This window comes from Porites lutea, chromosome 3, assembly GCF_958299795.1.
Source record: "Porites lutea chromosome 3, jaPorLute2.1, whole genome shotgun sequence".
In the NCBI taxonomy this organism is placed as follows: Eukaryota; Metazoa; Cnidaria; class Anthozoa; order Scleractinia; family Poritidae; genus Porites; species Porites lutea.
In genome coordinates this window covers 33,366,273-33,391,398 of record NC_133203.1, presented here as the reverse complement: position 1 = coordinate 33,391,398, position 25,126 = coordinate 33,366,273, and the positions used below count along the sequence as shown (strand labels likewise).

General features: G+C 40.0%; 1 protein-coding gene across 1 annotated transcript; it reads left to right on the top strand.

Moving 5' to 3' along the window:
* The first annotated feature begins 511 nt into the window (after window positions 1-511).
* On the top strand, window positions 512-23,857 carry LOC140930975 (semaphorin-5A-like). The gene is made up of 22 exons (XM_073380722.1): window positions 512-573; window positions 988-1,038; window positions 2,659-2,763; window positions 3,169-3,286; window positions 3,867-3,992; window positions 5,247-5,368; window positions 5,892-6,000; window positions 6,530-6,587; window positions 8,289-8,430; window positions 8,767-8,942; window positions 9,287-9,345; window positions 9,910-9,989; window positions 10,875-10,922; window positions 11,503-11,579; window positions 11,659-11,736; window positions 12,111-12,160; window positions 13,438-13,572; window positions 14,326-14,547; window positions 15,749-15,919; window positions 17,236-17,379; window positions 19,899-20,060; window positions 20,540-23,857. The coding sequence occupies exons 3-22, from the start codon at window positions 2,683-2,685 to the stop codon at window positions 20,917-20,919; spliced, it is 2,538 nt and encodes an 845-aa protein (XP_073236823.1). The 5' UTR covers window positions 512-573; window positions 988-1,038; window positions 2,659-2,682; the 3' UTR covers window positions 20,920-23,857.
* The last annotated feature ends 1,269 nt before the right edge of the window (window positions 23,858-25,126 follow it).

Here is a 25,126-nt window from a genome sequence, read left to right as displayed (position 1 = left end):
AGACCATGCTGTTCAAACAAGCTAGGGTATCCTTTTTTCCTCTCTGACTTTGGATCATGGTATAGTTTTAAAGGGTTACCCTCATAGGGGTGGAGGCAGGGAAGGGCTAAGTAATATGCATATCCAATTTTATTTTTTTAAATTTTCCTCCCCATCAAAGAAAAATACGCTTTGAAAGTTGCTGGGTTTTCCGGAAGTGGAAAGAGAAATAACATTTCTGTTTCTAAGGAAAATGACTGCTCTGTAACCCATGATGATATTATTATGATAACTAAAACATTATTTTTGTGATCTTGAAATCATTCCTGTAGAGCCCTGAGGTTGGTCAGTCCTCGGGTTGATCTCATCAGACTTGAAGGAGCCAGTTTCTTACATGTAAGAAAAGAAAAACCAAGACAAGCCCTTTTCTGCTTTTCTGAAATGAGGGAAAGAGCAGATCATTGTCAAGCCATGCAATATGATACATGTACTTCCAGAAAATTCCATGTGGAGTGACAGGTTTATCAGTTGTGTTGTTGTATTTGCAGAAATGTTGCCATTCTTTTGGATCTGGAAGACATTGATAGTTATGTGGTACGTTTGTATAGTGCTGAAGTTGTTGCATTTGTACCATTTCCTATGATGTTCCAAAATAATTTTGTTACTCCCTTAGAGATGGGATAAGGGAGTTTCCCAAGTAGTGGGAATTTTTGGGTTGGTTTTTTGGAGTGAAGAGATTATAAACTTGGTGCTCCTATCTACTGTAAAGGTTTGTGGGAATTTTTAGTGTAACTTTTGCTACCCCTTGTCATGGTAAGACAACTGTCTGTCAGAAACATGTTGGTTTTCACTTCTGTGCCACATCCTGGATTCATCGCATTGTTTTTCTTAGCAGGTCTGTAAATGAGGTATTTTGTAGTTTGCATCTCACCCCACCCACCCCACCCCTGCATGCATGTGACAGTGTTCTTTATACTGATGAACATGTACTGTTTTGTTTTCTTTTAGCTGTGGAATGTAACAACACCATCAAGTAGTAGTACCTGTGACAAAGAAAAGGTACCATTTCTTATCAGTCAGCGCATCAACAGATCAGTTGCACATTAACAGCATTGCTAATGAGACAATTTTGAATCTTGTGGTCCAGTTGGCTGGTTGTGTTGTTTGATAGTCATGAAACTTATATGTAGCTCCCTTGTTCTTCTTCTTCAGGCGCTAGTTGTTCAAACACTGGATAGTATAGTTCTATCCACTGAATAAATCACTATCCAGTGGAATATAAGTACAGTGCAGAGCGCCATTATTAATACAGTCACCAATGGGCAAAAAAAATTGGCCGTATTAATGGGTGGCCATATTATTAGGGTAGGCTCAAATTTCATGACTTGAGGGCTGTAATGACAACTGCACATCACATTCACATTTCTTGAACAACTGTTCTCTTTAAGAAAAAACCTGAATGTAGATGTTGCATACAGTAATTGGAAAAACTACTTAAAATTTTCTTTCAGTATACATAAAACACTTTTAAAATTCGCCTTTAAAATCGCAACAAGTGCCCTTTATGTGTACTGTAGTCTTAAAACAGTACAAAAACAGGCTTAGCATACTAGATTTAAAAAAAAAACTTTAATTTTCTGAATTTCGAACAAGTGGCTATATAAACGGGGTGAAATTATAAGAGATTCTACTGTTTGGGATTTTAAAATGTGGCTGTTGGCTGTGTTAACTTGTGACTGCATTAATGGAAGGTTTTTTTATAAGGAAATGTATGGCTGTTTTGTGGGGTGAAAAAAGTAGCCATAATAACAAGGCGACTGTATTACCGAGGTATCCGTAAGGTGGGGTTCCACTGTGTTAGGGAAAACAACTGTGTTATCCTCTAGATAGAGATTTTTCAGTGGAAAGTACTTTCCAGCTTTTGAACAACTGGGGCCAGGGGCCTGTTTCTCGAAAGTCCTGGTAACATTTCAAGCCCGGAAAGCTGTTTTATGTTTGCACAGTTTACATTCAAGATCAAATCTGCAATAATTTTGGAAACAATACATTAAAACTATCAGTTAATGAAGCATAAATTGACTGGTTTGTGAGCAAGAACTGTACCACTACACAACAAGTTTTGATTTCAGAATTTGCCTTTGGGCCCGAAAACTTTCCGGGCCTTTCAAGAAATGGGGCCCAGGTATGGGTAGGGTTAAGTTTCTAGATCCCCTTGGGAGGGTGGTTTGGTCTCCCCAGGGAGGGTTAGACGGGATGTAGCTCCCCCTCCCGCACAGTAGCAGTCCCCACAAGTGAACCCTTTCAGTGCTGGCAGAAAAACATGGAGCAAAATCCACAACTCTCTAAATTGTGACTATTTTAGTCGTCATGGCACCTACAAATTTGGTACTGCAGTGGTGAAGTCAGTGATTCCATAGAACTTCCCTAAGGTGGCATGTGCAGATTAAGTGATATCAGTCTCCTACACAGCTAGCAATTAGCTGTCCTTTGTTTTGTCATGCATAAATAGATTTATTCATTCCCATCAAAGCATGTCTATGGAGAGAATTGTTTCTTAAAGGTACAAAGAATGCTGGCTGTGTGAGAGACCATGAGGACTCTGGTTTACTTTTTTAATATTAGTCATTGGTTATAGGTATTGCTTCATGAATTGAGTTAAATTGTATTGTTTATCATCAGGATGACCTTTGCAATAATTACATCATGGCGATGTTGCCATTTGAAGATCGAATTTACCTTTGCTGGACAGGACAAGCACCCTCTGCTGCCTGTTCTTGGAGAAATGTAGGTGTTGACCAACATCAATGTTCTCTTAACAAGTTCATCACATAATTTAGACAGAAGTGTATGAGAACTACAATGTAACAACATCATTGCTGAGAAAAAAGCACCGTGGGGCTTATTAAATTTTTCATTCCTTAATTGCGGTGCTTATTCAAGGGCGGCCTTTATTTGAAAATTGGATGCAACAAAAAATTGTTTCCTCTAAGTTACCAGTATTATTTTCAGTAACTAACAGCAACGTCTTTTGATTTTGATTGCATCAGGCCTGTGCTTCTAATTTGGGGGGGTGGCGCTTTTATACTTTTTTTTGTTCCAACTGCGGGTGTTATTCTAGGGCAATGCGCGGCGCTTGTTCAAGTAAATAGGTGAACACTTCTGTTATGGTGTTTGTCTCTATCTCTTCAGAGAACAAACTTGAGTGCGGCCCCTGGTAAAGACAGCCTAGGAAATGTCTTTGAATCTGATGCAAGAGACTTTGTGCCCAGGATCAGCCCTGATCAAAATGACACAGCTGTTATTACAGGTAGGTAAAGTTTTAGAAAAATGGACATTGTTTTGTCTAGTTTCAAGTTAAAGCTCTTGAAAGGACTGGCTCCCCCTTCCCCCAAAAAGCAATGTTGAAGTCAACTGGATCATTTCTGATCCCGACTGAATAGGCATGGAGTAGGATTTCTGTGGGTAAGAAAATGTGCACATTTAGGTAAGAAACAAAATTCTTAACACTTTTTGGCCAAGATTGTAGAAATGATTTCCTGTTTCAACGCTGGGAAAGGAAGTTTTCGAAATGTTTTCATGACATTATTTTTTTGAAAAATCTTTGAGAATTTGGATTGCTGCTAATTAAAGTCGATTTCAGTTTTGGAGGTGTTTTCGCGTAGTTTCATAGTAAAAATAAAACCTTTTAAATGCACGACTCTAACTTCTAGACGTTTTTGGATTCTGATTTGTTCTTCACTATATGGAACCCATTCTTTTCGAGTAAAAACGGTTGGAGAACCGTAATGAGAACTTCATAAAGCAATCCTGTTTGTTCTGAAAAAATTCCAAAAAATATAGCAATAATAATAACAGCAAAATGGTATAATGATGATTTTTTTATACAGAGCGAGGAATCCTCTTCACTGGCACCATTAACCCAAACACAGGAAAGTCAATGATTTACAGCAGGAGTTTCAATCCCACGCTGAACCCAACGTACAGCTCTATAAGCCAGGGTTGGTTTTACAGTGGTGAGTATGTCTTAACATCCAGGCCTCAGTTTTTTGAGAGCTGGATATAGCATAGTCTGCTACACAGCCGTTTTTAGAGTCGTCACGCAACGCTCCTCCCCACTTTGTGGGGAGGAGCGTTGCGTGAAAGTGGGGAGGAGCGTTGCGTGACGACACTAAAAACGGCTGTATAGCAGACTAGATATAGCACTACCCGTCGCGTTAATCTCAGTCCAGTGGATATGTAGTAGGGAAACCAGTTTTGTTGTCCACTGGATAGAGATTTATCCGGTAGATAGCGCTATTCACCTTTTGAGCATCTGGGGCCTGGGTTCATTTGTTGACAGTGATATAGAACTGTTTTCCAAGGTAATGCAAAATGGTGAAATGAGGGACCAATTTTGGCCCACTTTCTTGTGTAACTTCTTAACCCTTTAAACTCTAAGATCGAAATTTGAATTCTCATTTGTTGCCCCTATTCATTTCCTACAGAAGTAGTGGGGAGAAGTTGATAAAATATCAAGCAAATTCATCTTGTGTGATCATGTCCGTAATTCTCACTCTGTTTTACAAAGCATTGATTTAACAAGGAGATATTTCATGCCGATCACTCTTAGGGCTTAAAGGGTTAATCCAGGGTCCCGTCCACACGTATCCAATTAAGCGTTCCGTCCACGCGTAAAGGGCATTTTCGAGCACCAAAAACGCAGGTTTTCGAAAACAGTTCCCAGAGTGGAGTTTTTTGAAAACGTCGGGTGTCGTTTCCGTGTGAAGGGACTAAAACGGATTTTCGAATATGACGTTGTCTGCGTGCCCTGTAAATTTCCATTTCTTGAGCGTTTTCGGGTCGACGAGCGTAAGCGGTTCGAATACGCTCCGTGCGGACGCGTATTTTTTCAAAAACGGAGCAAAAAGTCAGTGTTTTCAAAAATGTACAGATACGTGTGGACGGAGCCGAGGAAGTGATAGCGTCTCCCAATCAGTCCCATAATGCACTTCGATACAACACCGACCCAGTCCTCACTCCCTTGAGCGTAAATTGGCCAGTAGGCCGTTTGCGAGTTGTCCAAGCCTCTGTTTCAAAGCGAGGCTAAGTGCGAAGTCATATGAAAATTATTTGTTGTTTTCCTGCAAATAAAACTTATTTTCACAAGAAAGATTTTGCACTAAGCCTCGTTTTGAACGTGAGAGATTCTGGAACTCAGAAGTGGCCCAGTTGTTTTAATCAAATGTCTACAAACATGTATGGAAGTGAACCCTTTATTTTTCCAACAGATGTTCACTTTATAAAGAGCTTTGACATCGGCCTTTACGTCTATTTCTTCTTCCGTGAACGGTCATATGAATGCGCAAGCTGTGGAAGACAAGTCTTCTCTAGGGTAGCACGAATTTGCAAGGTACAGTGGAAACCGTTTTGATACTAGTCTTTTCGATACGAACTTAAGCAGTGAAATTGGACGAAATTTCGTTCACTTCATGTATATTTTGCGCTTGAACAAGAAAAACTTCTCGGGTTAATATTCTTCGTTCTTTAAGCCAAGGACGTGAAACTATTTACACCTTGTATCGAGAAGTCTTACGTCGAAACGATCGTTAACCGGTACAACTGATCTTTGCTACTAGAGTCAGCTCTCATAAGCGACCACATCGTGAGGTCATTTAAGTGTAATCGCAAAAAGAGCTTGTTCTTTACGAGAATGGGACTCTGTTAAAACTTAGCGCCGGTGGCCGCATAAAGAAGCTTTTAGTGAAAATTTGGGCAAATGTGGTGTGTTGTCGCGGTCGTTGACGAGAGGTATTCATTACAGAGCTTTACAATGTAGTGGCCCCGGTTACAGTAGTCCTACTCACTGGCAGTAAGAGTATGATTGAAGTTTTCAAGGTAAACTATAAGTTGTTGCTATTAATTTTTTTCTTCAGGGAGACTATGGTGGCTACCACAGTCATCAACGAACTTTTGTGACATTTCAAAAGGCTAAATTAAGCTGTTCTGATGGAAAAGATTACCCAGTCAATTTCAACGAAATTCGTAAGTAGTAGAGAAGTTTTTTCTCTCTGATTTTATGATTTTGTTATGTTTCCTGTTCAGAGACAACAGGCCATTTCCGAGTCGCCCTAGCCTCTGTTTCAAAGCGAGGCTGAGTACATTGATATGCAAATGTATTTGGAGGCAGCGGGTCCCGGGTTCGAGTTCCGCTCTGGCGTCTCGCATCCCGAGTTCAAATCCTCGGCCACGCTTGTAAATAGCCAACTGGTTGCCTCCTACCAGTTGCGGTTTTTAATCCTCTTATGTTGTATTGAATAAGTTGTTTCTAAGTTTTTGAATGGAGTGCCTGTAAACTAGCTGGATAAGCTAAATGCACTTTCCACCAGAAATTACTTGTTTATTCTGATGCAAATAAAACTCATTTTCACAACAAAGGTGTTGTACTTTGCCTCGTTTTGAAAAAGAGAGTTTTGGAACTCGGTAATGGCCAATAGATTTGTTATATTTGGTGCTTGGGCTTTAAGGTTAAAATTCCAGCCATGTGGCCCATTTTTATGTATTTGTTTTGCAGAGGATGTATGGTGGGATGAATCAACGAACGAGTTTCGTGCAATTTTTACCTCTCATCGGTAAGCATCTTATAGCGGCAATTCATTACTTACTAATAATCTTGGGTAATAATTTATTTTCTGTTTCTGGATGAGCGATGTCCAGTTGCTTCCCTTGAAAATCGTGTCGTTTCAACGTGTCGATTTTCGTCGTTAGCTCTCGACTTCTGGCTTGGTAAGGAATGCAGAAATGCGGGAATAAAATCGTGAACGCATACCTTTAAACTTCTTCAAGTTTTTCTCGTCCTTGATAGATGAGTCAATCTTCGAATCTGCTTGTGTTTCCGGCAAAATCCTCCATGTTTAGTTATGTTTGGATAGGGATGCACGTACGAGTTAAAAGCTCTGGGGTGGCCCCCGGGACTGATAAGGCAAGCAAATGCCCCGCAATTGCCTGAGGGGTTGGGGGGGGGGGGGGGGGGGGGAGGAAGGAATGGGCGATCCTGGAATTCACTGACGAATAAATTCAGTCGTGTCGGGTTTGCATACCAGTGGCGTGATGCATCGCGGCCCACGTTTTAAATTTTTTTACCCGTCTATAGGTCAGTTAATGTAGTTCACCTCCCCTGATTGTTTGCATGCTTAGACTCTTGCAATCGGTTCCCTGCGACGGTGTGATAGGTAATACAGTGCGAATATTTTACGGAGACGGAAATTTTTCCGAGCTTCGTGTACGGTGTTTATGTGAAGAAATGAATACTTTTTTAGATCCTTTTTGAGATTAGGCAGGATTTCCGCCGCTGTCTCAGGTCCGGGAGCGCGGGCTCATTTCCCAAATTGTGGCTGGTGATCTAACCATTACATCGCATCGGCCTAAACCCCCCTTGGAGACCTTATGATATTTTCCCAACGTATTATTCCTTAACGCGTCGGTTTCGTGCACTGAGTCTGTAGCGATTACGGTAAAGCACTGAATCGAAACGGTTAGCTTCTATTTAGAGTTAGGGTAGCGTGCGTAGCAGGAGTCGAAAGGGGTAGGGGGTAGGGCTAGGGTTAGGGTTGTTGTTATATAGCTTCGAATCAAACCTACTCTCAGCAGCAAATTGTCAGTGGCTTATTGGTATTGAGGGTGGACTACAGACTCTAATCCCCGGGTTCGATTTTTACCCACAATGCTCTGAGAGAGACTTACCCTTTCATGAACATTTGCTGAGCAGAAATTTCAGAAAACTTGGAAACTTCAGTTAATTGTTGTGTGGAAGCAATAGCACGTTGTGTAGACTTCAGAAGATCTCTTAAGGGTTTTAAGCCGATGCAGGGGCGGATCCAGGAATTTTTTATTGGGTTAGTACAAACTTTGTTTCAGAAAGGACTCAGAGACTCAGATCATAGGAGGGTGCCCAAAAACATTTGCATTTTATAATATCCCTGGAATTTAGTTTAGTGGCAAAATGCAACGCGCGTTTCATTAGAAAATCACCCAGTTAAAAAGTGATATACCATCCTGTCGATGTAATACTTTTAGTCTCACGCAAGCATCAGCACCCTCCCCCTGGATCCACCACTGCGATGGAAGGCGATCAAAAAAGTGGTTTTTTTGTGTTGCTGCTGCCAATGACTTTGTAGGTTAACGAATCATATCCAGCGGCTGAATCCATGACTATACCGTCTTTTGTGTGTGGTAGCAAAGGGTTCATTTTGTGGCTAAATTACTGGGGTACAATCAACTTCTGGGTGACTAATCTGTATTTTTCTCCTGTTTCCGTTTCCTATTGACCCTAGTAACGGACCGCCAGCGTCAGCTGTTTGCGTTTACAGTTTGTCATCCATCAAGAAAATTTTTGTAGAGAGTAAATTCAAGTCACTCAGTAGCAGCGGAGAATGGACCACGGTTGACAACAACTACCCCGAGTACTTCCCTAACGTGAGTATTATGGAATCTGTTTTGTTCAAGGTGGGGAAGGGGAGGCGAGGATGGGGCTGGGAGGTATTTGGCTAGCCTGCGTAGCTGACGGGATTAGCAGGAGTGCTGTAGATTGTTTGGCAGCGAAGCCGCGTGAAGATTTTGAGCCGCTTGCGAAAAAAAGTCCTTTCTGGGAAACTGCCCACCTACCGCTCCCGCAAATCAACATTTTGCCTTAAACGAGAAGTAAGTGCGGGAGCCTGAAAAGTGTTAATGTTGGCTTAGGGGTCGCTTAGGGGAGGGTTAGGTGAGCAGTTTCCCAGATACCTAAATTGATCCCAGCTGTTTCCTTTGCAGTGTAAAGTAAATCCACTCTACATAAACCAAGCTAGTAAACTATCTGTTCCTGATGGTATGATGGCAACACAGAAGATGACAATTAATGCGTATACAAGTCTTATGCATGATCCTTTGATGGCTGATCCAGTACAACCAACCAGCTCTCGCGCGTGGTTCATTAAGGATGGAATCAGGTTATTATATACAGTTGCATTGGTTATGGCAGATATGCGCATGCTCAGGATCTCTTCTAGCCTGTCCCAGGCCCTCAGTCAGTAGGGATGTCGTAAAAACCTGCGTGTGGTCTGGGAATAGGGGTTGGTAGCTTCCCTTCTCCCCGTGCGCTGTTTTGCACTAGTTTGTGCGTGACAATTTTCTCGCGCGTCCGCGTGATTCTCTGGCTGAAGATGAAGAACATTTCGTAGTTAACATTCCTTTTTAATTAGGCTGAAAAAGATGTTGGTTTATTTAAGGATGTTGTTTTTCTAAGGCTTTGCGATGCTACTGTGACCGAATTGATTTTTAATTTTTTTCAAAGGATGACTGCTATTGCCGTAGAGAAAGTTGGTGCAAACACGGTTGTATACAGCTCAACAGGTAAAGTGCTGTTACGTCAGCCCAGAGCGGTGATATTACAGTATCAATGTTTAGTCTAATCCAAGTAAAGAGTTGAGTTATGCTTAACTATCTCAAGTGACGCCGATTTTCGTCTAAATTTTCTTTTTTGCATCGGCTAGGCTTTGATTCAGTAGAAAAACATCCCGTAGTTACAAATATCTCTGATGGTAACTGCCTGATGTTCAGTTTTATTGACACAGCCAGTATAGCTTTTAGAAAACCGAGTTCTCCCAACGGGAGCCGCCGAACCTAAGCCAGACCTTCTGCTTACTAGTCCAGATTCTCTACCACTGAGCTAGAAGAGACTCGTGGGAGGCGACAGAGGCTATTAATTGAACTAAGCTTTTTTATTCTTTCTATTTTCGCAAACTTTTATCTTAAGATTTTTGCACTTTCCAAGGCAGTGCCTCTAAGAAACTCACAACTTGCGGTGTGGGATTTTTCCGGATCAGTAGGCCTAAATCTACGTAAAGTTACCGGCATTGCGTCTTTCTCTCCTCGTTTGTAGTTTTGTTGTGATGTAGATCTTTTTGCTTTTATCAGATCGGGGAACTGTACTTAAAATTTCACAACCTGAGGGAAACGGTGATCCCTGTCTTCTCACCGAAATGGATGCCTTCCCAGTAAGTTTTGTTATAAATGTTACTTTTAAACAGTTAATTTATTGGATTAATTTAATGAATTTGCTGCTGTGACTCAACACGATGACAGGAGATGAAACAGGACTTACGTCCCAATTGATATCAACTCCTTCATTACCCACCCAGCCCATGAAAGGTTGTACCATACGGTACTGGGGTCTTAAACTCTTTACCCCTACTCTTTACGAACAGCAGTGTGGGTTGCTGTACGTCCCACAAGAGTCAGAACAGTGAAAGAGCTGTGAGACGGGGCCTACGGTTTTTTTTTTTAACAAAGGCAGCACATTCTCCTTAGTTATTTTTAGACTCTGAGTGTTTGAACTGGAGCGCTTACCATTTGTATGGAAAACTCGGAAATTCCTCGGAGAATTCAAATGGAGCGGTTCATCCCGGTGGAAATTTTCTGGAAAAAAAGTAATACCTTTTGAGGTATTACCGTTTTCCCGTTTTTACCGAAACGACCGAAATTTTCTGTACCATTTGTTTGGATAACTAGGTTTCGTGTCAAGAGAAAGCGAAAAATTGACCAGTATTTTGTAAATGGTACAACTCAATCCCGTTCCTGTTTTCGGTGCCAAAAAAATACCAGTACCATATTTGGCAGAAATGTTTCACCGAAATTTCCGTACAAATGGCAAGTGCTCCTAGTGTCTGGGGTTTGAACTCGCGATCTCCCGCTCGGCAGACCGGCGCTTATCCAATTGAACTACGGATACAATGCCCGTTTTTATCTCAGAGAGGTTAAATTTTTAACGTTATTTTTACTTAACGAACTATTTCTCCTTGTTTAATTCGCTGTTAACACTTAACATCAAAATGTGTTTTGTGCGAGTGCTGCCAAGTAGTAATAAATTTTTCGTTTTTCAGGTTGGCAAGAAGGAAATAATAAGAAATATGGCACTTGATACGAAACGAGTAGGTGTTATAGTTCACTTTTCATCATTTCAGGGGAAAAACAATGAGTGTACCTCATTAACGCAGTTATTCTAAACAAAACTGGGGGATTACTTTTAACGATTTCTTTAGATATAAACACCTTTTTTGTGTGGCTTTTTGTGCTAATGTCCGAGTCAAATGATGGATTAAAAATGTTATAACCAAAACAGGGAAAATGTTCCTTAACTTTACAAGAAAAAATGCAAAAATCGTTACGAATAGGCTTCTTGTCCTTGTGATGAATGTTCTTTCGTAAATAACGTCCTTCTTACTCGTCAGTTCAAAGATTTCATCTGTAAAAAGGAGTTAATTTCCTTGTTGTTTGAGTTAACTGCTCCATAAGAAGGCTAAAAGATTATTCCATTGCAATAAGACTGACAACATTATTTCAAAGTTTAAACAACCTCGAAAAGTTATTTTTCTTAATCTAATATTTAAACTCCACCTCCGGGTTATAGAAATTCTTTGAAATTCACTGATTCTGTATGGAAGTTGTAAGTTGAAGTATTTGACTGTTCTACGTTTAGTTTGAATGAATTTTTGTGGTTTTAATTTTCAGCATACTCTTTACCTGGGATCAAGCACAAGACTTGCAAAGTTGAGCTTAGAGCAGTGCGGCAGCTATTTGAATATCGGGTGTGTATAACTTTGAAATTGCCATCTTAAAGCCGCGGTGACGCTTTGCTCTTATCTGATGTATGTTTATTTTGTGCAGCTCTTGTATTTCTGCTGGCGATCCGTACTGCGGATGGGACAACAAAACAAAAAGCTGCGTGTCGGTTCTTTCCCATGGGTAAGTTTTCCATTGTTCGTCAGTCTAACGTTTGAGTCTTTGAACGAAATCCAACGCTATGAACATTCGAATGAAACCTCTTCAGCATTACTTTCACATGGTACTATTTATTTAGTTTGTAGTTCTAACTTTTGAGTCTGTGGATGAAATCCTATGGTCTGTCACCATTCTTTTAGTAAAAGCTATATATTTCTTAAGATTTACAAAAATGCATTTGACTTTTTGGTGACGTTCTTCTTTGACCACAGTAGGAGTAATAGTTTTAACCTCGGCAACCAATCGAACAATGAATGGTATTTTGAACAAATTGGCTGAAACGGTTCGAGAATGAGAAATAACTGTTTTTTAATGACTCACTTCTTGTCTCCTTTTAGAGAACCCAGTGAATTAAAGCAAGACCTGAACAGTTGTCCAAAGGCCCAAGGTTGGTAGTTTCAGTTGGTTCTTTCGTTTATCATCGACTTTGTAGCTATTACTATTACTTTTTATGAATAACAATATATTTTAATATATTGATATTTGCGAATCAGTTAAAATTAAAGAGAAATTTTATAACATTGTAATGCTAATAATAGAACAAAGAATTACTTCTGATGTGAAAATTGGAGTGTTAGAGATGAGGGTAACTAAAACCTTAAGCGTGTCCATTTCAATGAAAGCAACTGAGTTGCAGTACTTTCCTCGTGTGGTCAGACTATTTATAATAATGTATAAGGTGTTTTGAACTTTTGAGTCTGTGGAAGAAATCCTGCCGAGTGTTACCATTCATATAAAAGCTTCTGAGCAGCACTTTCCTGTGTGTTTATTATTCTGTACAAGGCGTTTTTACCTTTTGATTCTGTAAAAAGAAGGAACCATAAAATGAGACAATTCAAATGTTGTAGCACTTTGCTGTGGTACTGCTTGCTTTGTTGAGCGTAGTGGTTCTAACGTTTGCGTTTGTAGACAAGGAGAGCCACTTGCCAACTCGCTCAACACCTTCGTTTTGAGCGGTCGCTTACTACTTTTCAAGTTCATTTAAAAGTCTCGGTAAAAACCCCTTTCTTTGTGTTTTATTAGGGAGCTTACGCAACAACGACGGCGACGACCTCGAAAACGTCACTTAAAAAGTGAAGTTGCGCTGCTTCAAACTTTGTCGCGCTTATTGCCTCGGGTTCAACTCTCCAAATGTTGGCAGTTTTTTTTTTCGGGAGTTGAATAGTGTAAAAGATTGTATCGAAGTTAACCCTTTAAGCCCCGGTATCCACATAGAAATTCTCCAAACTGATCTCCATACATTCTTTAAAGAATTAGTTGTGAGAATTTGATAATAGATCAAGGCATTTTAACTTGGATGATGATTTTATTAATTCTCATAACTTATCTCTTGACAGTGTATAGATATTGTTACGAGAAAATTGATCTTTGTCACTATTGGGACTTAAAGGGTTAAGGAAAAAAAAAAGAAAGTCGTTGTCATGTGTTCACGTCCTTCACAGAACGTGAAATTAGGTATTTTCACGTCGTAGTCGTGCAGTGACGGCAAGGAAATGTACAAAAAAGCATGATGCACTTGCAAAGTGGTTGTCTTGCTTATTAAACCTACGCATTTTTGCCGTCGTGGTGGTTTAAGCTCCCTATTAACTCTCTTCTCCCACAGGACCTCTCAGTTTATGAGAGAGTAAACTATCAGTTGACTCAGTTTTCTCCTTGCCACTGCAGGTGTGAGCTGGTCACCGTGGAAAAACTGTCTGCAGAATGATGGGAATCTCTGTCGGTGCCAAGTGCGGCCCTGCTTGCAAGACACAAACAGCCATTGTGAAGGAGGTTTGGAGTATCGTTTGGAAAATTGTACAGGTGATTAAGAAATCACACTCAAACCTACTGACCTAAATGTGGATTGTAAGAATGTAATACATTATTATATTCTAGAAATTAATCAAAAGAGTGCATTTGATTTGGTTTAATGAAAGGTTCAGCTTGCGCTTTAAATTCACATTTTTTGAGTTTTAACACTTCTTTCAGTTGTAAACCTCCCAAGAAAACGGTTGACCTCTTCTAAACCTCTTCTAAATCTACACTTCCATTGTTTTCAGGGATCCCTATCTTTTAAATGGGTGCAGATTGCCCCCAAGAAAAAAAATGTCTGGGCTCTGGCTTTGTATTTTTGTGGGTGGGACAGCCTCATTAATTCAACGTTTTCTAAAGAGTTCAATCCAATCGGCTTATGATAGTTTTCATTTCTTAGGGACGGTTTACAACAATTCTCTTTATTTTCTCGGGTATTCAAACAAGACAGTTATTAACTTGGCTATGATTTTGCGTGATATCTGAAGAGAAAGAACAGAAACAATAGAAAACAAAGTAGAAAACAAAAAACGACAAAAGAAAGTATGTTGGCAGGTGTTTACAACTGCTGTTTTGATTTGCTCCAACTTTCGTTAATATTTACCACTCAAAATCGATTGTCGAGAGCAAGAGTCTTCCTCATTTCAATTTAGGTTTTCTGCACTGATCGCTTCTTCTTACAAGCGAAATCGCAGTGAACGGTAGAAAATATTATACTGGGTTTTTAAGACGTCGTTAACAAACGATATGTTGCCATTGTAGTTAATATCAGTGTTGGATGGGAGGGAGTGGAATCATGGGAAGCACTAGGAGTTCAACATGGCAACTGGAGTGTGTGGGGAAACTGGAGCGAGTGCTCTGCTAAGGCCTGGGCTGGAGTGAGGAATAGATCAAGAACCTGTACAAACCCAGTCCCCAGGAGGGGAGGGAGGCCGTGCCTGGGCGACTCCGTGCAATACGAACCTTGTAGTCTTGGACTTGAAGGTAAGGATATACTCTACATATTTCACCATGCAGAGTTTGGATACGTATGTTATATCAAAGAATGTAAAGGAAGTTAAGTGTACGAGTGACTTTGTTATCTTCTTGCTCTCTATTGCATTACACCGTTATTTCCTTGATATGCGTTACTGTCCCGAACTGCGAGGTCAAGGTGGCTGGAGGATCCAGGCCAATATTCAGCCATCTTAGGAGCCCCATAACCCGGAGTGAGCAACTTCCATGCGCTCATGTCACGGCGTTTTTACGGACAGTTTATTTTTAGAACGATTTTGGCGCGAATTTTGAATTTCTTTCAAATTCCACAAACCAGTCAGCAAACCTACAGACCTAAAAATGATATTTTTCAGTTGCCTTTTTACAACGTTTAGTTTTCGTTTTTGATATCTTATACTGCGAATGCGCCCATAGACATGGTGGAGATTCTCTTTTCGCGGGAAAAAGTGCCCTAGAAATGTGTCTAAACATAAACTGATCCGTAAAAACGTCGAGACATAGGCCTAGTATTCGTCACTTTAAAAACCAAAAGAAAACTGGGTCGAGTTAGCTTTCGCAAAGACTTCTGGGATCGTTACTCGGTCAGGCTATTGAGCCGTGATTGGCCAATTTGTTTTCCCTGTCTCCAGAGTAACAGTCTCAGTTTCCCTCTCGTTTTTATAGTGGCGAATGTGAGTTGCTCGCTCTGGGTTATCGGCTCCTGGTCATCTTGACGGAACGAGTTTGGTCAATAAGTATTTTTTTTATGGCTAAGGAAACACTTTTCTTGCGAGATCAGGGTGTGAAATCCCGGGGGGGGAGGGGGTAGAAAGTCCCATCTTGCCTGCTTGGGTAGCTAATTATAACAAATGATTTGCTTTACATTCCCAGCCTGCCAAACCGGCCTTATAATACGCCTATATGCTTGGTATCATGTGCACCCTAGCTAAGACCAAAAACTGAGCCTAAAACGTGTCGGATTGTCCCGCCCTTGCCTATTTCCTGTTCGGCGTCTTTCCAGGCTTTCTAGATCAATGCACTTTGGTGACGTTTCCGAGACGAAGAGGCAGAAGACTCTATCGGACCACGTGACCCGAAGCGCAATAATGAGTCTCGTCGTGCAAGTACACTTAACCACAGGCAAAAAAACTAGCCTGATGTCGGACAGTACCGTTAATTTTCTTTTTCCTATTTTTATTTATAATTTCAGAGGTGGAAAAAAGTCTCAGCACAAATTTAACAAAAGAGCTGAATCCAAAAGTGAACATGGCTGTTCGCTTTCATGTTAACTGCAGAGCTAAAGGTTATAAATTAACTGCTATCAGTGCTGAGGTGACCAACGAGACGATTGACTGCCAGAAGGAGCCACAGACTTGCGGAGGTAAGAAGATATTCTAGGTCAATCAAAGTTTCTGAATACAGACATATGCAGACGTACAATATAATACAATATATGCAATCAAAGGGTCAGAACCAACAACAACAACAATTCCAAAAGCTTTATTTGCATGACTATAAAGGAATTACAGTATTGCAAAAGCTATTAGTCTATTAGTCTATTAGAACCAGTGGACTGCATTATTATAACATAGGAGATGGGTCGCCTGTGGTGCAGGTGTAGTTTACAGGCAAGTGAGCGCTAACGCAATTTCGAGCGTGTAATCTCAGTGGAAGACTTAGGAGAGTGAAAATGTTGGAGATGAGAGCTTCTCTCCTGTCATATAACACTTTTCAAATCACATCGCGTGAAATCACGTTACACAAGTTGCATTGTGTGAAATCACGTTACACAAATTACATCGTGTGAATTCATGCTACCTCAATTGCGTCGTGTGAAATCAAGTTACACAAATCACATCTTGTAAAATGACGATACAGAAATCAGATCGCGTGAAATCACCTCACACAAATCACATTGTGTAAGATCACGCACGTGTCTAAATCACATACAGTGGAACCTCGATTTAACGAACCTCTATACAACGAAGTTCTCGGTATAACGAACGATTTTCTTCAGCCCGGCCAATATTACAGTAAAATGTATGGAAGACAACCTCGATTTAACGAAATCCACGTTATAACGAACAAAATCCACAAGCCCAAACGTAAAATTTGCCTCGATATAACGAATAAATGTCACCATGCGATAAAAGATAAATGCCAAACAGACCAACAACGATAAAATTTATGTGTACAACAGTTTTAAGCAATTTTGTTTGCCTGTTCTTGAGTTTCTAGTGCCATAGCTATGCATAGCTCGGTACTGAAGTGTTATTACAGTAATTTTTCAGATCCGGAAATAATGGGTTTTGTAAATTAATTATTAACTATACCTCGATATAACGGACATTTTGGTAGTTTTCCCGAAAATTCGTTAATGTTCGATATAACGAACCCTCGATTTAACGAGCTAATTTCCCTTGACCCTTTGCACTTCGTTAAATCGAGGTTCCACTGTAGCGTGAAGTCACGTTACTTTTAATTAGTTACGTTCGGTGAAATCACGTCAAACAAATTGCATTGCGTCGCATGACATAACATTACATGACATGTCCTGAGATGCAACCACATCTCATGCATGACATCGTTAATTTAGCCAGCAGGATATTTTTCTTACACGAAATTTGTATTAAATTCTTCATGCTGCCATTTCTCAGTGTGCTTATCAAAATCCTGTTTTTCTCTAACTTCTTGTAGATGGAGAGTGGAATCCCTGGGGTGAGTGGACTCCGTGTACTGTTGAGGGATTTCAAATAAGACGAAGAAATTGCAAACGAGAGCCTTGCGTTGGAGAGTCACTGCAGGAGCAGAGCTGTTCACCACCACCCACGAAGTGCGAAGGTAAGCTCCTCTAGTGATTAGTATTTAGGAGCGGTAGTTGTCAAGCAAAGATTTGACCCTTTCAAGGCAGAAAAATGGTATTTTTCAAAATAGTCTAATGTCAGTTACTAAAATGCTGAGAAACCAGTGGCACTATGTAAGATTACTGTTAAGAGGTTTTATCTGAATGGTCACACCATAGGATTTCATCCACAGACTCAAAAGTTAGAACTACATACTAAATAAATAGTACCATGTGAAAGATCTACTGAAGAGGTTTCATTTGAATGGTCACACCATAGGATTTCATCCACAGACTCAAAGGTAAGAACAACATACTAAATAAATAGCACCATGTGAAAGATCTAATGAAGAGGTTTCATCTGAATGGTCACACCATAGGATTTCATCCACAGACTCAAAAGTAAGAACTACATACTAAATAAATAGCACCATGTGAAAGATCTAATGAAGAGGTTTCATCTGAATGGTCACACCATAGGATTTCATCCACAGACTCAAAAGTAAGAACTACATACTAAATAAATAGTACCATGTGAAAGATCTACTGAAGAGGTTTCATTTGAATGGTCACACCATAGGATTTCATCCACAGACTCAAAGGTAAGAACAACATACTAAATAAATAGCACCATGTGAAAGATCTAATGAAGAGGTTTCATCTGAATGGTCACACCATAGGATTTCATCCACAGACTCAAAAGTAAGAACAACATACTAAATAAATAGCACCATGTGAAAGATCTGCTGAAGAGGTTTCATCTGAATGGTCACACCATAGGATTTCATCCACAGACTCAAAAGTAAGAACAACATACTAAATAAATAGCACCATGTGAAAGATCTGCTGAAGAGGTTTTATTTGAATGGTAACACCATAGGATTTCATCCACAAACTCAAAAGTTAGAACTACATACTAAATAAATAGTACCATGTGAAAGATATGCTGAAGAGGTTTCATCTGAATGGTCACACCATAGGATTTCATCCACAGACTCAAAAGTAAGAACAACATACTAAATAAATAGCACCATGTGAAAGATCTGCTGAAGAGGTTTCATCTGAATGGTCACACCATAGGATTTCATCCACAAACTCAAAAGTTAGAACTACATACTAAATAAATAGCACCATGTGAAAGATCTGCTGAAGAGGTTTCATCTGAATGGTAACACCATAGGATTTCATCCACAAACTCAAAAGTTAGAACTACATACTAAATAAATAGCACCATGTAAAAGATCTGCTGAAGAGGTTTCATCTGAATGGTAACACCATAGGATTTCATCCACAGACTCAAAAGTAAGAACAACATACTAAATAAATAGCACCATGTGAAAGATCTGCTGAAGAGGTTTCATCTGAATGGTCACACCATAGGATTTCATCCATAAACTCAAAAGTAAGAACTACAAACTAAATGAATAGTGCCTTGTGAAAGATCTGCTGAAGAGGTTTTATTTGAATGGTAACACCATAGGATTTCATCCACAGACTCAAAAGTTCGAACTACATACTAAATAAATAGTACCATGTGAAAGATATGCTGAAGAGGTTTTATTTGAATGGTAACACCATAGGATTTCATCCACAGACTCAAAAGTTAGAACTTGGTACTAAATAAATAGCACCTTGTGAAAGTAATGCGTACTATGGCATACTATATTAAACAGTACCAGACGACCGCTGCGCCCAATAGCTTCATTAAAATGGTCACAAGACAGGATTTGGTCCACAGACTTGCCAGTTAGAAATCTGCTAAGGTGTATTCATAATTTGATCCTGATTAAATTATTGAAGAGTTATGAGACTGGTGTTCCTGTGATCCTGAAAGAATGAATGCTATTGGTACCAATAGTGTTCCTGGTGTGACTGGGCCTCGAACCATTGTTTCGACTTCTCTCCTTTACGTGTAGCTTTAAAACGCGTTAAATATCCGTAAAACGGAGCATTGACGGAAAGAGGGGGTAGAATGAGCGCACCGTCGGTGTCTGGTCTTTGCGTCTAATATAAAGTACCGTCCCGAGTTTAACCAGGGACCTTTTTGAGCGACGCACGACAACCGCGGAAGTGGACTTTTTGCAGTCTTGGGCAGTGCTTTTGCCCAATTTTTGATCAAAATGTCTCTATAAGAGCAAAGACACTTAGCAATTTAAATGTGGTAGGGAAAAGGCCTTACTTCTGGTTGACGTTCGTGGTTCAAAGGAAGTCTTTCTTAAAAGCTCCCTATCGACCTTTTTTTACTCTTTTCTAAAATATGCTGATTTGTAAAGGGGTCAATCTTGCTGGAACCTGTCAATATATATGTTGTGGTTCAATTTTATCCATGGTTTAAGTTTTATTTTCCTTTAATGAGTTTGAAACAAAGGAAAATTAAATTAAAACCAAGGATAAAATTGAACCACAACATACACATAAAATATGAAACTGAAAATATGTTTTGAGTGCGTTTTCATCGGTCATAGCGAACTCGACGTATAAAACAAGAAATTTTCTGACTGGATTTGATTTTCTCCAGATGATTCTTGGGACGAGTGGTCAAAATGCGTTTGCGATCACAACTTACCCGACGTCGAAACTGGTTTACGATACCGAGTCCTTAAGTGTTGCAGACTGTGTCCTAACCAAACTTCATGCTGTCATACTGTTGAGTTTGGTGATTGTAGCTGTAAAACTACCAGTAAGTGAAGTGAAGGCATTTATCCCTTTAAACCCTAAGATCAAAATTTGAATTCTCATTTGTTGCCCCCATTCATTTCCTACAGAAGTAGGAGGGAGAAGTTGATATAATATCAGGCAAATTCATCTTGTGTGATCATGTCCGTAATTCTCATGACCACTCTGTTTTACAAAGCATTGATATCACAAGGAGAATTTTGATGCTGATCACTCTCAGGGCTTAAAGGGTTAATGGAATTTTAGGCTATGGTCACACGGCATCGGACCAATTTTCGGCCGGCTGAAGAATTTGACCCTACACTTCGTTCATACGAAACAAAACCAGCCTTGAATTTCAACATATGACAGTGGTCACACGCGATAAATCTAATTGATAATTCAAGAAATTCCCCCCACACTTCTATAGAAGTCAACAAATGAGAATCTGAATATTGATGCTACGGTTTAAAGGGTCAAATATTTTTTATGTGTGTCTTACAGGTGTTGTGGGGAGGCGAACTGCTCCAAATGTACTTGAGAAATCTAACTTTGGATTAGGACACGTGATCGGAGCGGCTATTATCGGCTGCGTTTTCACCATCACTCTGTGCGTGGCAGCGATTTGCTTCGTGAATCGCAGGAAAAAACAGTTTGATGTCTCAAAAATGGGCGATAACAGCCTAAATGAAACAGGCAACGACAGCAGATACTCAACTTTACCCGCACGAGAGAACGTAGAACTACTTAAGAATTCAGGGACGCCCGGAATTAAAGACAAAAACAGAAACTCAAGTAAGAAGACTCCTTCCCCGCTGAAAATAATGTTTGAGAAGCGGAAGAAACGGTACCCCGTAAATAGTTATCGGGAAGAAGAAGTATAGCCTTGAGGAAGGGAAGAATGGGGATACCATGTCCGTGTGTCATCTGGTGAGTGTATAAAGTCACGTGATGGAGCAATGCCAATGCTTATCTTGTAAAGGCTACTGGTAATGTAAATATTTGCGCCGCAATAGAGTGGCTAGGGAGTGAATTCTCTGAATTTTAACTGCAAGAATTATATAGATATTTGGGAGGATAGTTGCTAACTGAAATCATAAGCTAACGTCGGTTGGTAGTCGCCCCATGTAATGTAAAGGAATCCAAGACAGTCTTGGATTCTGGATTCCACGCCGCGGTTTCCGGATTCCAGGTACTGAATTGCAGATTCTTTGTCAGTGGAACTTGATTCCGGATTTTAAGCCGTAATCGAATTCAAGATTCATTGAGCTGTACTCCAGATTGCAAAACCCAAAATCCGGATTCAACAAGCCAAAATTTCGCGGGTTCTATTACTTGGGGCGATGGTAGCTTTCTGCTCTGAACATTAACGCGTAACCATCAAGAAGAATTAAGAAAATGTAATGGAAACCTAGGTGGGAAACATTTACGAAAGAGTAGTCTGCAGCGTTGCTAGTTTACAAGCGTCTAAAAATGAATCTAATCCTCCGTGTGAGTGGTCGTCTAGGGGACAAGAGCGACATTCATTCATAGCTGAGCTGAAGGTCTTCTGCGACATAGTCGCTTTGCCTCTTGGACCCCACTTTAAAAAGGAACTTCTAGTGTACTCTAGGACTTAACAAAAGTTGCGTAGGCCTCAGATGTGACGCGACCCCAAAATAACATTGCTTTTAAGCTCTCCTGGAGCTCCCGGTGGTACAGGGGTGGGGAGGGAAAGCTCCCGGTGGTACAGAGGTGAAGAAGGGAGGGAGAGCTCCCGGTGGTACTGGGGTGGGGGAGGGAGAGCTCCCCGTGGTACAGGAGTGGAGAAGGGAGAGCTCCCGGTGGTACAGGGGTGGGGGGTGGGGGAAAGAGCTCCCGGTGGTACAGGGTGTGGTTGGGTGAGTTCCCGGTGGTACATGGGTGAGGAAGTGAAGAGAGGAAGTAGAGCGCCCCGGGAGAGCTTGCTCAGCGGCTAGTACCTCTTCAACTATTACAGACCGCTTGAAATACTGCTTGTTAGCGCTGTTAGAAGTTTTATGGGTCTTGAGGTGTTATTTTGTGCTATATCCTTCCTAAAATAAACCTTTTTTCATCTCGGGGGTAGTAATTGGTGTGTCTCGGTTTCACACCAAAAACGCTGCTCTAATGATTCGCAAGCTCAGTTGTAGGGAGAAAATATATTCGTTTTGGTTTTGTTAAAGGGGCTATGTCACGAAGATATTGCTATTTTACGTCAATTCTTAGCTTAATTTCATTAAAACATAAACAAAATGCTCCTAAAGAAGAATCAAACAAGGAAGGACTAACCATAATATTTTTGCACTCATAGCGTTAAAAATTACCCAGTTTTATCTCAAGTTTCAATCCAAATCCATCTTTGTCATCTGTAGCGACAGACGACAGGAAACAGTGTCAAGGCATAAATAAGGTTTCAAACAACAAAACTGGACCATTGGTTTTATAATTCAAATGATGTGAAGACATGTTTTAAAAGGTAGCAAACAGCGTGGCATTGCCCCTTTAAGTTTCGTTTTGTTTTAGTTAGCTTCTAACTTGCGTTGATATTTATTCAAGTATTTATTATGTACATAAGTACGTTAGTTCTTTTTTACAGAGAAAGCACAACTTTCTCAATTAATTTCGCCATATGTAAGAATAGTATATATGACGACAAATGGTTTATATTCCATAGGACAGATATAAAGTTTTTAACTTTTAACGTAAGGGATCAGATTGTATAGGAGTATATTTTAATTGGTTGATTTGACGTCTCTTTTATAAAGATGTTACGGTAATGTCAATTTTGTAGGCAGTTTTGTAAGAAAAAAATGTCGGGGAGACAAAGAAACTTAATGCTTAGTGTTGATTGTAGAGATTTCCAGATAATGAGGTCCTAAATTTTGAGTTTGTCAATCTCAGCTTCACAGTGTGGCAATGCTTTCTAGTTAGTAAAAAGAAAAATCTTAGGAATTATAATTTTCAGACAGTAAGATTAAAAAATGATTTACGCATTGACACGAAATAATAACTCTCTCGAATAAGCGCCGCTCTTAGTTGCAAAATCTTACCGGTAGTGTTGATCTTAATTTTTATTGCTGGAATGCTGACATGGCTCATATTATTTTTGCTGAAATTTTATCTACCAGGTGTGGTATTACTGTTATTACGTTATCTCCTTATTTTCTTCATGTTTTTTGGACAAGACAATTCGGGAAACTAAATTAGCGCGGCGACGCTCTTTTGGAGTGTATATGGTAGTCACTTGGGGTCGAGGCATTCTCGTCCCCAGAGCCCTTCGGCTTAATTTGTAACCGACATGTCAGAATGGGTTGGAGGTCAAATCAGGTTGTTGTTTTTAGGCTTACGCATGCGGGTCGCACAGGACCCCGGAAGACGTTATCATTCCCAGGTACTTTGTTACCCTTGCCCAGCAAAACGGTCAACCGACGTTTCGATACGCTGACCTAAAGGACTGCAGCCTCTGGGATTGACATTGTCAAAATCATTCCGTCATGATGTTAATGGGACAGCTTTCCTAACTCAACGTCCGTAAAGCCATGCACTTGATTTTATGAGAATGATTTTGCCTTAAGAAATATTCTAAAACGAGTCCCCCAGCTTTAAGAGATGGATCAATGAGTCTTGTGTTAAGTTATGGGTCATGTCAGCATTTGAACAGTGAAAAAAGTGACCAGGGTTAAGCACTGACTCGAAATGGTTAGCATTTGTTCAGGTTTAGAGGTTCGTTTTTACTTGAGTCATGACTCACTAACTCACGACTTGTTAACCCCAGATTCTCCAGCTTAAAAAATAAACAATTTCTGATGTTTATGGAATGCACGTAGTGTCTCTTTGTGCGTTTGTTTTTGTATAACCTTTATTCACTAGGCTTCTTTAAATTGTTATATTTTTTAACACTAATATTTTGATAAAAATACTATTGCTTCCAGAGGACCTTTACTTCTGAAAGAATTTGACGTTGATTTCTTTGGATAAATCCGCCCATTTTGAAAGTTTGGAAACAATCGTTGTGCGCCTTCATTTTTAAATCCCTGCACTGTGCCATTTTGAGTTTTTATGACATAGGATCGACCTTTAACACTTTTCTCTACTTAAAACTTCGCGCTCAAAAATACGGGGAATCACATGACGTCATAAAAATTCAAAATGGCGGCGCCCAGCAAATTGAAGTAACTTTGCATCAAACTGTATTCTTAGAAATATAACGTCAGTTTGTTCTAACAGTGGAGGTTCACTCTAAAAATAATTCGCTCTCGTTTGGTTTCAATTCTTTTCACTTTATTTCAGTAAAGCTGAAAGCTCATTGTTCAATTTGACAAAGTCACTTACGTTTTGTAGAAATTCTGATAGAGTTGATTTCAGTTGACACGTGAAGAGGTGTATGAAGAGTTTTGTCGTCTGACCGTTTGATGACATCACAACGATCTCTATTGTGATTGGACAATTCACACGTGCGGGCTCGATAATGGTGGTGGGCAAAACACTGACCCGCAGTCCATGGACTACCCATAAGGATTACCCTAACTAAAATGGAGTACGCCGCTGAAGTTCAGTGATTAGGCTTAGGAACCTGAGTGAATCAGGTTCCATTTAGGGTCATTATACTGGGAAAACTGACCTGAGACTTGATTCACTCAGTATCATAACCCTAATTACTAAACTTAGGGTAGTCCATGTGGGCAGTCTATGGGGGTAGTCCATGGACTGGGGGGGTGAGTGTTTTGTTCTTCACTCTCGCTAAGGAGACAGCTATTTTTGAAGAATAGTGCATAATGGTCTGCGACATGAAATCCTGCTTCTAATTTGGGCCTTCTACGCATTTCATAGGTTAACTGAAACAACACTTTTTTTAAAAAAAACTGCATGTAGTTACATGTAAACCAAATGTCATGTAACACATACAAGCATCAAATAAATGGTTCCATGGAAACCTGTGTCAGACGGTTATTTTATCACTGGGAATTTGTTTCACAAATGCAGCATAAAACCTAGAACTTACCAGTTTTTAATCTTCCTGTTTGTGACGTTTTTAGAAGCCAACCAACAATTCTTTCCGCAACACAAAGACACACCCCATTTTCGTGAGTG

Excerpts from the sequence above, each read along its gene's own strand:
- LOC140930975 (XM_073380722.1), top strand. The coding sequence starts at position 2,683 with ATGGCGATGTTGCCATTTGAAGATCGAATTTACCTTTGCTGGACAGGA. Across the intron at positions 8,943-9,286 it reads TTCATTAAGGATGGAATCAG|GATGACTGCTATTGCCGTAG; the intron begins GTTATTATATAC and ends TTTTTTTCAAAG. Across the intron at positions 15,920-17,235 it reads GGAGCCACAGACTTGCGGAG|ATGGAGAGTGGAATCCCTGG; the intron begins GTAAGAAGATAT and ends AACTTCTTGTAG.